The sequence below is a fragment of the Nyctereutes procyonoides genome, unplaced genomic scaffold (genome assembly GCF_905146905.1).
Source record: "Nyctereutes procyonoides isolate TBG_1078 unplaced genomic scaffold, NYPRO_anot_genome, whole genome shotgun sequence".
Classification (NCBI taxonomy): domain Eukaryota; kingdom Metazoa; phylum Chordata; class Mammalia; order Carnivora; family Canidae; genus Nyctereutes; species Nyctereutes procyonoides.
Window position 1 is genome coordinate 44,163,130 of NW_026575142.1, and position 13,319 is coordinate 44,176,448.

At 40.5% G+C, this 13,319-nt stretch overlaps 1 protein-coding gene across 1 annotated transcript in view; it reads left to right on the forward strand.

Moving 5' to 3' along the window:
- The window catches only part of USP13 (ubiquitin specific peptidase 13), a 114,457-nt gene that overhangs the window by 21,708 nt on the left and 79,430 nt on the right, over positions 1 to 13,319 (forward strand). Inside the window, exons 2-3 of the mRNA XM_055308155.1 lie at positions 2,261 to 2,386; positions 9,281 to 9,341. Of these exons, the coding sequence (XP_055164130.1) occupies positions 2,261 to 2,386; positions 9,281 to 9,341 (187 nt within the window). The remainder of the gene's footprint in view (positions 1 to 2,260; positions 2,387 to 9,280; positions 9,342 to 13,319) is intronic.

Genomic DNA, 13,319 nt, shown 5'->3' on the forward strand with positions numbered 1-13,319 from the left:
TTTCTTTTTCTTGATTTATGCAATGTATTTGCTACAATAATAGGCACATATCTGAACTAATGCTGTTGTAATAACCTCATTGTGGTAAGGCTTCTTTATGTCTGGTTTATAAAACCATAGATACCATCCATGTTGGAGGATTTTATTAGAAATTAAAAAAATATACAATCTTGAGTTATTGGAACTTAAAAATTGTTTTTCATATATTTGTAGTGAGCATCAGTGCCTGTTTTTTTTTTTTTTTAAAGATTTTATTTATTTATTCATGAGAGACAGAGAGAGAGGCAGAGACAAAGGTAGAGGGAGAAGCAGGCTCCATGCAGGGAGCCTGATGTGGGACTCGATCCTGGGTCTCCAGGATCACACCCCAGGCTGAAGGAGGCACTAAACCACAGAGCCACCGGGGCTGCCCCAGTGCCTGTTTTGATGTTGAATGTGTGCTTTACTAAAACGTAAGGAATTTTGATAAGTGCTTATTGGCAGTTCAGACAGATCTTTTTTTAAAGACTTTATTTATTTATGAGAGACAGAGAGAGAGAGGCAGAGACACAGGCAGAGGGAGAACCAGGCTCCCTGTAGGGACTCAATTCCAGGACCATGGATCACGACCTGAGCCAAAGGCAGATGCTCACCCACTGGGCCACCCCAGCGTCCCAATTCTGACGATTTTTTAAAAAAAAATTCTGTTTATAAATTGTTTGTTGGGGTGAGAATGATAAAAGCTTAATTAAAATCCACTTTCATTGAGGAAACGATGGCTAATTTTAAAGATTTTAGTTACTTATTTGAAGGGGGATGGGGAAGAGGAGAGGGAGAGAATCTCAAGTAGACTGCACTGAGTATGGAGCCCAATGCGGGGCAAGATCTTTTTTTAAAGATTTTATTTATTTATTCATAGAGATGCAGAGAGAGAGAGAAGTAGCAGAGACACAGGCAGAGGGAGAAGCAGGCTCCATGCAGAGAGCCCGATGCGGGACTCGATCCAGGGTCTCCAGGATCACACCCTGGGCTGCAGGTGGCACTAAACTGCTGCACCACTGGGGCTGCCCGCGGGGCAAGATCTTAAGGAGAACGTGACTTGAGCCAAAATCAAGAGACAGATGCTTAACTGACTGAGCCACCCAGGTGCCCCAAGGATGACTAATTTTATAGGTAAAATTTACAGAGAAGTATAGTAAACAAAATGAGAGAAAAAATTGGGATAGAAAATCAAGCATCTAAAATGTGAACAAGGAGCACCTGGGTGGCTCATTTGGTTGAGCATCTCCCCTTGGCCCAGGTTGTAATCCCGGTGTCCTGAGATCGAGGTCCGCATCAGACTCCCTGTAGGGAGGCTGCTTCTCTCTCTGCCTGTGTCTCTGCCTTTCTCTCTGGGTCTCTCATGAATGAATGAATGAATAAATAAATAAATAGATTTTAAAATAAATAAAATGTGAAAAATATCCTTGACTGTTCATTGTGCCAGTATGTCTGTAATTAAATAATATTTGAAATGTGGCATAGAAGGATAAAAAGAGAAATAGATTTAATTTAACTCTTCCAAGCTGTGTGAACTTGGGCAAGTGACTCATCCTTAGTTCTTTTTTTAATCTGTAAAATGGCAAAAATAGTAAGCTTGCCGTATTGTCGGGATTAGAAAAAACATATGAGAAGTGCCTGGCCCATATTGGGCATGCAAAAATATGTAGTGAGGGTTATTATAGGACTCTATCCTTTATTATTTACTCATTAAGTTATTACTGATTTGTTAAATTGTCATAGTTTAGTAATGGGTACCATCAAATAGCATGTATCACCCAAGGAAGAAAATGTTTGAATCGAAGAACCCTGTCCTGCTAAAAGAATATAGAACTTTATCTTCCTAGAGACTTACACTGATCCATGAGGAAGAATGATTGATAAACCACTGCAGTGGTGGTAGTTGGATCACTTGCCAGACTTCTTTGCTTTATTGTCCTTTACCCCAGTTTTGGAGAGTCAAGACAAGCATGTTTATTTCCTAGGGCCTCTGAGGCTCTCCCCCCAACTGGGAGATTGTGTGCACGTGTCCGGGAGCACCTGGACCCCAGGATGGGGGCCGGAGCTGTTACTGTAGGTGGAATGGAGCCCTGGAGGGTCATCGTAAGGGCCTATGACAGCCAGGTGGCCTTTTGCTGGGCCTTGTCTTCATCATTCACCCTCCTTCCCTTCCCTTTTTCAGTATCTAAATGACTTTGCAAGGTATTCTTGGCTAATTTTGTAACCTGTCTCTTTCTCCTAGAATTCTGAAGGTGGACTCTATGTATGCATGAATACATTTTTGGCCTTTGGAAGGGAACATGTTGAAAGACATTTTCGAAAAACTGGACAGAGTGTATACATGCACCTGAAGAGACATGTGCGAGAGGTGAGATACATGTTGGGAGAACCGGCCTTGATACCTTTCCCTTACGGTTGCGTGGTGTGGCTTAGCATATGGAAGTTTTACTTTGCCCATGTGACTACTGATTCCCTTTGATGATAGGAAACAAAAACATGGCCGTTTGCAGAAGTCCATGTTTGCCCACACCCTACCTTACCCAGTTTAATTTTTCCTTTCCTCCGAATTTCTAGTTAGTATTAACAAGACATGAGTTGACTGAATGAAGAAAAATTAAGTAAAAAATACAGACAAGTACACAAAGTCATGTCAGAAATTCCAAAATCAGAAATAAAAAATATTTGGATATTTTTGCTTCATATTTTTTTTTTTTTTTGAGCAAGAGAAAGACCTCTCCTGAGAGCTCAAGTCCCTTTTGTTTCCCTCCTCAGTAGTAACCATGGCTGCGAATTTATTCTTATTCCTATGTAGTCATTATATTCTATTTATGTAAAAATATTTATGGATAGTCATGATATGTAGAAGGATTTTATGTGTTTTAAAGATATAGATAAATACTATCTTACTGTTACATGTAATTCTGTGTAGAGCTTCCCCTTTTCATATTGTTCTTGAAATCTGTTCATGTTGCAATGCATCTCAATGTACTTAATTCATTTTATTATTTGTCATTCCTTCTAATGAGTACCTTGTCATTTGTTATTCTCTTGTCCTATTGATGAACATTCTGAATTTTTTTTTTTTTTTGCTTGCTTGTGGGAGTACTTATCTTCATTTTGGCTAGGTATTGCCAAATTCTCCCCCAGTGTGGTGGCATCAATTTATACTCCTATCTGCATTGATTATAGATTCCTGTTTTCGCACATCCTCACCAACATTTGGTCAGATTTTTAATTTTTCCTAATCAAATGGTTGTGGAGCGGCATCTAAAATAATTGGCATTTCCTTCTGCAAGGGTTAAACATCTTCATATATGTCTATTGGCCATCCTAGTTTTCTCTTCTCTGATTTTCCTATTTTCTTAAAGTCTGTGGCTTGACTTTTTGCTTCATTTATGAATTATTGTGTATAGAAGTTTTGAATCTGATGTTAGTTAATTAAACTTTTATGAATTATACCTTTTGTATCTCATCTAAGAAATTGTTTCCCAATTCAAGGTCATAATGATATTTCTTTTAATACTTTTGTTTTTGAAGTGCATGTGTGTTTGCATGAGCATATGTGTGTTTTAACATTTTTGGACTTTAATCCATTTATAATTTATTGTTGTATTTGTATGAAGAATGGAAATCTATTTTTTAAAATTTCCCTTACTGGTAACCAGTTGTTCTGTTATTCCTAGAGTAGTGCAGTCTTTCTCAATGATTTATAGTACTATCTTTTTTTCGTAGTTTAACTTGTCATTCATACTCGGGTGTATTTTGGGGCTCTCAATTCTTTTCTGTTGATCTTATTTTTCTGTGTCTCCGTTGGTGCAGCACGCCTTGATATCTGGTAGTGCAAGCACTTTTTCCAGAACTTCCCTGGATTTAGATATTCCTTTTTCTATGTAGATTTTAGAGTCGGTTCACCTAGTTTAAAAAATCCTGTTGAGATTTTGATCACAATCACATTGAATTTGGAGATTAGTCTATAATCCACAGCATCGAGTAAGCTTCATGAAGGCAGGGACTTTTATCTGTCCCTGTCTTCTTTTAGTTCTGTGTCCTCAGCACTTGATAGTCCAAGCACATAGTATGTGCTTCATAAATATGTATTGAATGAATATTCAAAATAATATACCTCTCTATTCAGTTCTCTTTTGTCTCCTTCAATACTATTTTATAATTGTAAATAAAAGAGCTTGTATTTTGTAAAATTTTTTTAGGTACTTTGTAATTTTTGTAACTATTGTTACTGCTAACTTTTACTTCTTCATGTATTTTAATTGGTTATTGATGTTTGGGGATGTTATTCATTTTCAAATATTGATTTTTTTTACTCAGCAATACTATTCAGCTTTCACTTCAGTCCTAAAAGTTTTTAGACTGTGTTGGAACTTCTAAATAGTCAGTGCTGATTTGGAGTTCATCTGATCATTTGCCTAGCCTATCTCATATGTTCTCTGTTTAAGTTCCAGACAAAGGAGAGATTCCCAATTGCACAGTGGGCAGAGTAGGAGGAAGAGGAGGAAGAAAGGCCAGGAGGTCAGATAAACCATCAACTCAACGGTTAGCTTTAAAATAATCTAATGTTGGTTTGATAGTACATGATTTACATTCACTGCTTCTGTTATGTGGGACCTAGCAATTCTTGTGAGGTCCACTCTGTCAAGACATATGTCTTAGTGTAAAATGATGAAGTTTTAGGATAGCATTGGGAGTAGGAAATGAAACCAAGGCTAAGTGGCTTGAGATAACTTGCTCACAAAGATTGTGGTAAAATTGCAGAATGCTGATACTCTTGTGTGGTTAGCTCTGATCTGAGCTTTTCAGTTAAATATTTCACTCTCCGACCACAACTTTCTCTCAGTTTAGCTCTTATTTATTCTGATTTTATTCTGCTGTTCTCCCTCCTTGCAATTTGTGGGTGGCCACTTCCCCTGTTTGTTGAGACTGCTTCTCAGGACTTGAAACATTGTCTTGCCACCAGTGCCCTCATGGGACCCTTATCCCCTCGTCTTGCCTCTTTAACTGTTCCCAGAGCTCCAGCTAGTTATTCCTTCAGCGTCATCCTGGCTTCCGAGTGCTCTTGGCGAGCAACTTCACACCACTGTGGTCTGGAACCATGTCAAACTCCTGGCCTTCCCCCTTCTGCTAGGCCCACTCACTGGAGCCTGAAGCTTCTCCCACTCCAGACTCTGGATGCAGCCCTCAGAATGCTACCAAGGCCTCCCTCATCATCCTCAAAAAATGATTTGACTGTACTTTTACTTGAGAAAACAGGAACCTTGGACAGCATCTTCCTGACCTCCTGTCTTGCCTCCTGGGAGGCATTGCATCTGGTTCCCACATCCCAGCAGAAAGCTATATTCTCTCTGTCCTCACAGCTCCGTTTCCTCCTTGGAAACTTGCTTTTTCCTTAACTCCCTTTTCTTCAACATCTCCCTCCTTTGGCTGTTTCCTCCCACCTTAAAAGAAAACATACCACAAGACTGTCCCTGTGATTTGTGTCCTCCTTTGGTCATCCCATCCCTTAATAAACGTGTTTTCCTGTTCTCATCGTCTGTAATATACCTCGCTGGAAGTTCAGCATTGCCATTGGGTCAGTCTTCCCGCTAATCCACAAAAACTGCCAGGGATGCAGTGACTGCTGAGTTGTCACACTTGGTGGATATGTTTCAGCCCTGATTTTACTTGGCTTTTTGAATATTTGAACTTATTTTCCTCTTGACTCTGTTCCTCTCCTGCTTTCTTTGGCACCATTCTCCTGGCTTCCTCCTGTTTTTCAGGCTGCCTTTTGTGACTTTGTCTCACTAGCATCTCTTCATTCACTTACTCCTTAAATATCCGTACTTTTTCGGGTGCCCTTTGATCATCTTTCTCCAGAAGCTGCTTTTCATCATCGGTGTTGTCTGCTTCCTTGTTTAACCGTTGTCTCTGAACTCACTTCCTAATCAGTGTCTCTCCAGAGCCAAAGATCTGACCATCTGACTCTAACCTGGCTTTTTCTACTTGAATACCTCACAGTCCCTCAAGCTCATTGTGCCCAGACTCAGTGAATAATCCTCTTTTTTAGAGTTATCCTTTGTCTTGAATTCTAGAGACCTGGAAAGCTTTTGGATTCTGCTTTCATTCCATGGCTAGTTATCTGGACCTCTCAAATGGCTCTGAAGTCCATCCTGTCCTCTCTATTCTGCTGTTTTTGTCTGAGGGCTCATCCCTTAAAAGAACTAATGCTTTAGCTTCTGGACTAATCTCCTCTCTTCCGAACTTGCTTCCTGCCATCCCCCAGTGTGCATGCTGCACCCAGAGTGACATTTTCAAATGCATGTATCTGTGGATCTGTGGGACTCTGAGGCTTAAATCTCTGGTATCTTCCTTCGTTGCAGGAGCAAGTCCAAGATTTTTTTGCATGTGATTATAAGGTCTTTCGTAATCTGGCCCCTCTAGCCTTTTTTTACCCCCCTTCTAGCCTTTTTTTTTTTTTAAGATTTTATTTATTCATGAGAGACACAGAGAGAGAGGTAGAGACACAGGCAGAGGGAGAAGCAGGCTCCATGCAGGGAGCCTGACGTGGGACTCGATCCCCCGTCTCCAGGATCATGCCCTGGGCCGAAGGCGGTGCTAAAGCACTGAGCCACCAGGGCTGCCCCCCGTCTAGCCTTTTAGACTCTACTTTTACTCCATCAGCTTTGTGCTCTAGACATATCAAACCACTTCTTCCTGAAATACATTATGATTTCATACCGTTGTCCATGCTGTTTGTTTTCTCTCTCTGGGATGCCTCATTCCTCTCATACCTATTGTATTCCATGTTGTCAGCATATCCATCTGTCTGTCCATCATCTGTATATCCATCTATCCATCATCCATCCATCCATCCATCCATCCATCCATCCATCCATCCACCCACCCATCTTCCTTCATCCATCCATCGAACAAATATTTGCTGAACAGTTGCTAAATGCCAGACCTGCTGCTCTTCTTACCTGACCAGTGCTTCCCACAACCTCCCCAGAACTGTCATTTCCTCCTTCTGATTCAACCTTTTCTACATTATTTCTTAATACTCATCAGAATCTATTGTGCTCTTTGTCTGCATATATGCTCTTCTACTTTGCAGGTGGGCTCCTCAAGGGATGAAGCATGTCTTCATTCATTTTGCAGCCTCTTTGCCAGCCCAGGGCCTGACCTATGGGCAGACTCATGTTTGCTAACTAAGGGGTTCCTGTTTCTCAAACCCTGTTGATTTCTAATGGAAACTGAGCAGGCTCAGAGGCAATGGTCTTTGGAAGGAAGACCTAGTGGGTTTATTTGTTTTTGTTTTTCCTGAAAGGTAGTGGATCTAATCCAAGTCTCAGGTGTGAATGGCAAAATCTGGGAGAGCCTCGTGTTCTAGCACGTCTTCATGCAGCCCCTCTCCTTCTTGCTCCCTCCACCATCCTGCAGGAATGGAGGAGACAGTGGAACAATTAGAAGCATGCCATCAACTTCAGTAGAGAGATTGCAGGTGGCCTTCAGGACTGCTAAATGTGCCTTTGGTACAGGTTTTATTTCATCCCGTTTTTAAGGCAGGCATGTGTTGGGGAGAGGAATAGCAGCTCAGAGACCTTGGAGGAGGGGGATTCCAAGAGAGGTGACATGAATTTGGCATGGGTATTTGGAGAGGCAGGTTTTTGAGCTAGAGTGTTCAATCATTTTCACATCCCTAAAATGTGAACAATAAAATTATAGTAGAAGCTGTAAAAACTTAATGTGAAAATCACAAAGATGAGTCAGCCTTCAATGCCAAATAGTAAAATGCGGCAAAGATGACTCAAGACTGATAAGGAAACAAACTAAAGCAGCAACAAGGCCTTGATGCTGCCATAACATGTGACCACTTGAAAAGATGCTGGGCTTTGACCCTCACACCATCATGTACTGGAAATGTGCTCTTTCCTGATAACTGAGAGAACAAACTGTGGAAATAAGATTTTGGCCATTTGAAACAAAAACTTTTTAAAAAAGATTTTATTTATTTATTTGAGAGAGAAAGCATTAGCAGGGGTGGGGGAGGGCCAGAGGGAGAGGGAGAAGCAGACTACCAAGGAGCTCAATGTGGAGCTCCATCCCAGGACCTTGGGCTCATGACCTGAGTCAAAGGCAAATGCTCAACTAACTGAGCTACCCAGGCACCCAGAACAAAAAAAATTTTTTAAAAAAATTTTATTTATTTATTCATGAGAGACACAGAGAGAAGGGGGGTGGAGAGGCAGAGACACAGGTAGAGGGAGGAGCAGCCTCCATGTAGGGAGCCCGATGTGGGACTCGATCCCAGGTCTCCAGGATCACGCCTTGGGCTGAAGGCGGTGCTAAACTGCTGAGCCACCTGGGCTGCCCTAAAAAGAAATTTTTTTTAAGATTTGATTTATTTATTCATAAAATAAATGAGAGTGTCTCTGAGAGACACAGACAGCGAGACAGAGACACAGACAGAGGGAGAAGCAGCCTGCCTGCGGGGATCCTAATGTGGGACTCGATCCCAGGACCCCAGAATGATGCCCCTAGCCAAAGGCAAATGCTCAAACACTGAGCTACCGAGCTGCCCCCCCAAATTTTTATAATCCTATTTGAGAGTAAAATTTTTTGTGTGTCAGAGGGTAATTAACAAAGGACTTCTTTTGCTTAACCACTTGGTGGGCATTTATTTTGTTGCTGCTGGGGACTTCCACCAGAGGGAGAAAATACACAAAACCTCAGATTAGTTAGTGCTCCAAGAATGTTCAGGGAGGTTAATATAACCAGAATATCAGGTGCTGCTTATCAGTATTTATTAGCTCTTTCAACAGTAATTGTGCATGCCCAGGACCAAGCACAGGGATCCACGGGGCAGGGTTGGGGGTGGGGGCAGGGGAATAAGAGAGTTAAGAGCCTTCACTCTGGGAGTGGGAGCTACCATCATCTCTCCAGAGTAGTCCCAGCATTAGGCATGGGCTCCAGCCTCTTGGCAACATGTACCAATTTGAAGATGAAATGGCAAGTTCATCTTAATCCCTGGTTCCACTTCCCTTTCTAGAAGGGCTGTCTTGATAATTTGGTGAGAATAGTCAGGTAGAAAAATAGCATTGCTCTTCGCCTACCTCCAGTGACCTGGTCAAGTTCTGGTTTATCCTAGAATCTCTCATCAAGGTTGAGAATTTCCTTTTGGTCTTTTGTAAGAACCAATATGTAGTCTCCCCGCTCCCCCCATCGTCCATTCTGTAAGCTGCATTTTAACAATCTCTTGTTTTCTTTTCAGAAGGTAAGAGGGGCATCTGGTGGAGCTTTACCAAAAAGGAGGAATTCCAAGATTTTTTTAGGTAATGTAAATAGTTATTAATGGTGTGCCCAGATAGTCTGTGTGTGTGTGCATGTGCATGCTTGATTTGGGATAATCAGTTATATTTTTTGTACAATATAATGATAAGAGGAACCCATTTAGCTTGTGATGATCTTCCTCCATTTTGTGTTTACCTAGTGGAGAAGGATGCTTCTGGCACCTTAGAGTTGGGTTTAGTGTTTTGCAGCAATTATACTTACAGTGACTGGAGAGCAATTATGAGTGTTTTGGTTCTTTTTTCACTGACTTGAAAGTAGAGACATTTTTTCTTTCTTAAATATTAGCCCAACTACAGACTTCATTCAGAGTTTGCCATTTTTTTCCCCACTAATGTCCTTTTTTTAGGATCCCATGTTGTATTTAGTTGTCACGTTTTCTTAATCCTGTCTAATCTTTGATGGTTCCTCAGGCTTTTTTTTTTTTTTTTTTTTTTTGGTCTTTAATAATTGTGACACTTTGAAGAGTACTGGCTGGTTATTCTGTAGAATGTTCCTCAATTCAGATTTGTCTGATGTTTCCTTCTAAGTCTGAGATAATGCATTTTTGGCAAGAACACCATAGAGGTGATGTGCTCTCCTCAGTGCATGATACTGGAGGGCATGTGACACTAAGATGTCTTCATATTGGTGCTATAATCTTGATCTCTTGTTAAGGTGGTGTCTACTGGTGTCTGCTGGTGAAGATATGGTGTAATTAATAAATACTTTGCGAGTAATACTTTGAGATTATGCTAATATCTTATTTCTTCTCGAAGTTTTATACACTAATTGTATCATCTGTTAGTGGATCTTGACTGTAGCAATGATTACTTTGGTGTGTGCCTAGCAGTAATTTTATTCTCCCTCATTCAGAAGAGCCAGTTTTGTTCATGCAAATGAGTACCAGTTTCTGTATCATGTAATCATGCTCATTTTTCATATTAAGCTTCTGATAGGCTTTTGCTAGGAGAAAAAGTGGCTTGATAATTTTTGACCAAGCAAGATTATATCCCTAAATGCCTAGGATTATTGTTTGAAAGAAATTTCAAAATCATTTACATGTTATGTTTTCATTTTGGTAAAAAATCTGTACACATAATACACATGTGTGTATGTATGTATATGTATGTATGTGTGTATATACATGGGTGGGTATATACACAGACTTATACATATATAACTGAGGTTCCAAAGACACTGGCAAAATATATTCCAGATTGTTAATAATAGCTCTTTCCTAGTGGTGGGATTGAGATGATTTTTATTTTCTTCTTTTTGCTTTATGTGTTTCCATGTTTTCTATAACAAACGTGTTACTGTTGTAATGAAAAGACATTAATTATTTGAAAAGTAAAGGCATTGGAAACAGTCATGAAGCTGAATGTCTTTCCTGTTCTGATTCTCCATTATTCTACACAGGCCTCGTGCTTGCTTTCCTTTGTCCTGCTTTTCAATTGTGGTTTTCTTTCTTTCTTTCTTTCTTTCTTTCTTTCTTTCTTTCTTTCTTTCTTTCTTTCTTTCTTTCTTTCTTTGAGACAGAGAGAGAGACAGAGAGAGAGGCAGACCCCACGCAAAGAGCCTGACCCAGGACTCGATCCTGGGTTTCCAGGATCACGCCCTGGACTGAAGGCGGTGCTAAACCGCTGAGCCACCCGGGCTGCCCACAATTGTGGTTTTCTTGATGAGGCTTATCCATAGTTGGTTTTTCCACCCTGGCCAGTTTTTGCCACCTCTCTGAGGTCTTTGAATCAAAACTCAAATCAACCAACTAAACCCAAACCATCTCAGAAAGGGCCCCAAAGCTAAAATGATTCGGTATATTCTGCTTTTTTTTTTTTTTTTTTAAGATTTTATTTATTCATGAGAGACACAGAGAGAGAGGCAGAGACATAGGTAGAGGGAGAAGCAGGCTCCCTGCAGGGAGCCCAGTGTGGGACTCGATCCTGGAATCCTGGGATCATGCCCTGAGTGGAAGGCAGGTGCTCAACCGCTGAGCCACCCAGGTGACCCTGCTGCTTTGGTTCTTAGCCTTGGGCTACTTTCTGCTAAGGGATGATATGACTTCTGAACTAAATGACATCAACATGGCATTTTTGAAGGTGGGAATAATTAAACATTTTGAATTACTGGTATTATTTTTCATTATTTTCTTTGGTTGAATAGAGAAGTCAGCTGACCTCCTATATCCCTTACCTTTGTGTCTTGTGCTTGAGAGACCTTGCAGTTTGATTTCTCTAGTGATCATTTCAGTGGTAGAGGATATGATAAGGTAACTATTTTAAGAATTAATCCAAAAGTAAGCACTGAAGTTTTGTGATTCATACCTCGTCCATTTCTTCTTGGGAATGTTAACCTACTGTTTCATTTCAGCAGGTCCATTTCTACAGGCTGCTGTAGAATGTGCTCATTCAAAGTTCCATATCTTAGAAAACCACAGAATATACCTAAAACTCACAGTCCAGCAAATATATTCTATCTGGTCTCCACCAGTCTTTTAAAAAATTTAAGTTTAAACTCCATTGGCACTTTGGGGCTTGCCCCAGGCCCTATTTCTCTCTATTGTTTGTTACCCAGATGCTTCACAAATTTATGTTGCCTACCTCCTCCCAGTAAGAATTTGGTTTTGCAAGTCCAGATTTACAGCTCCCTTGATATGATGTGTCATGTCCCTGACAGCAGTCACTTTTCTCTTGTCATACTGATCATAGTGGTCTTCAAGCTGACGTGGCCTGTGCATTAATTTCAAGTAAAAGACCATATAGGCTTCAATCTGGTTTATATAACAGAAAATTTAAAATATTGGTGACCTTAAATAAGGTATTATTTCTCTCTCATATAGAGGATATTGGGAAGCAGCAAATCCAGGCTTATGTGATGGCCTCATGTTCATCAGGATCTAGACTCTTCCTGTATTTCTGCTTCACCCTTCATCCTGCCTTATGATTCTAATCCCATGGTCATTTCATGGTCCAAAATGGCTTCTGGAAATCCTGCCATTACATCCTCATTCCAGAAAGCAGGAAAGATGAAGGGGGAAGGGAAAAAATATAGTCTCCCTGTGAGTCATCAGCTTCCTTATTTAATGGCCTTCTCGGAGATCACTAAGCAGCAATTAGGTTACCTCTCCCCTGTCAGAACTTGAACATGTGGCCATACCATGTGCTGTACAAAAGACTGGAAAGTACATAAAGTTTATTAACTGGTTTCATAGAGTCTGTTTGAGGAAGAAGGGGGAATGGGAGCTAGTCGCCTCTGCACACACTCCTTCCCAAGAGGGACATTGAGGTTGTCTCTTCTGGGAGAGGAAGAGAACTCGGAACTCTCATGCAGTCTCTTTGTTTCTCTGACTAGAAAGCACTTCTTCACGCTATTGAAATGTCCTCATGATGCCCCAGTTCTCCTCACAAAGTAGATGCAGCTGATTAATGATTTCTCCTGGACAGAAGCTTCTTTTTCCCCAGTTGCTTCATGATTTTGTGACCAGTTCCTTTTTCACTGGCTCAACAGTGACATTGAACTCATTGAATCATTCCATTATGGCCTCCAATGTTGATTTTATAAGAGAAACTGAGACCATTAGCTGGTGCAAAATGGCTTATCCAAGTCTCCCGAGCACCATCTTGCCCCTTAGCATTGAAGTCACTCGTCCCAATTACCTTGTTGTCCATTCAGGGGAAGTCACAGTTAAGGATCCTTCGCTCAGCTCTAGTTTTTGCTGGTGTGTGTGTGTGTTTGTGTGTGTTTAAATCAACAATAACAATTATTAATTTTTGAACCACTTAAGTTTTACACTTTTTATATTTAGGATTTAAAAACATTTTTAGAACAAAGTTTTTTTTTGGATAAAGCTTGAAATTGAAAAGTTATAAAGGGCTCGATAATGAACAGTAAGTCTTTCTTGCTTCTCTGCCTCCTAGCTTACTTGGTTATTCTCCCTAGGGACAACTAGTATCTTCTATTTGCACATTCTTATATATCTT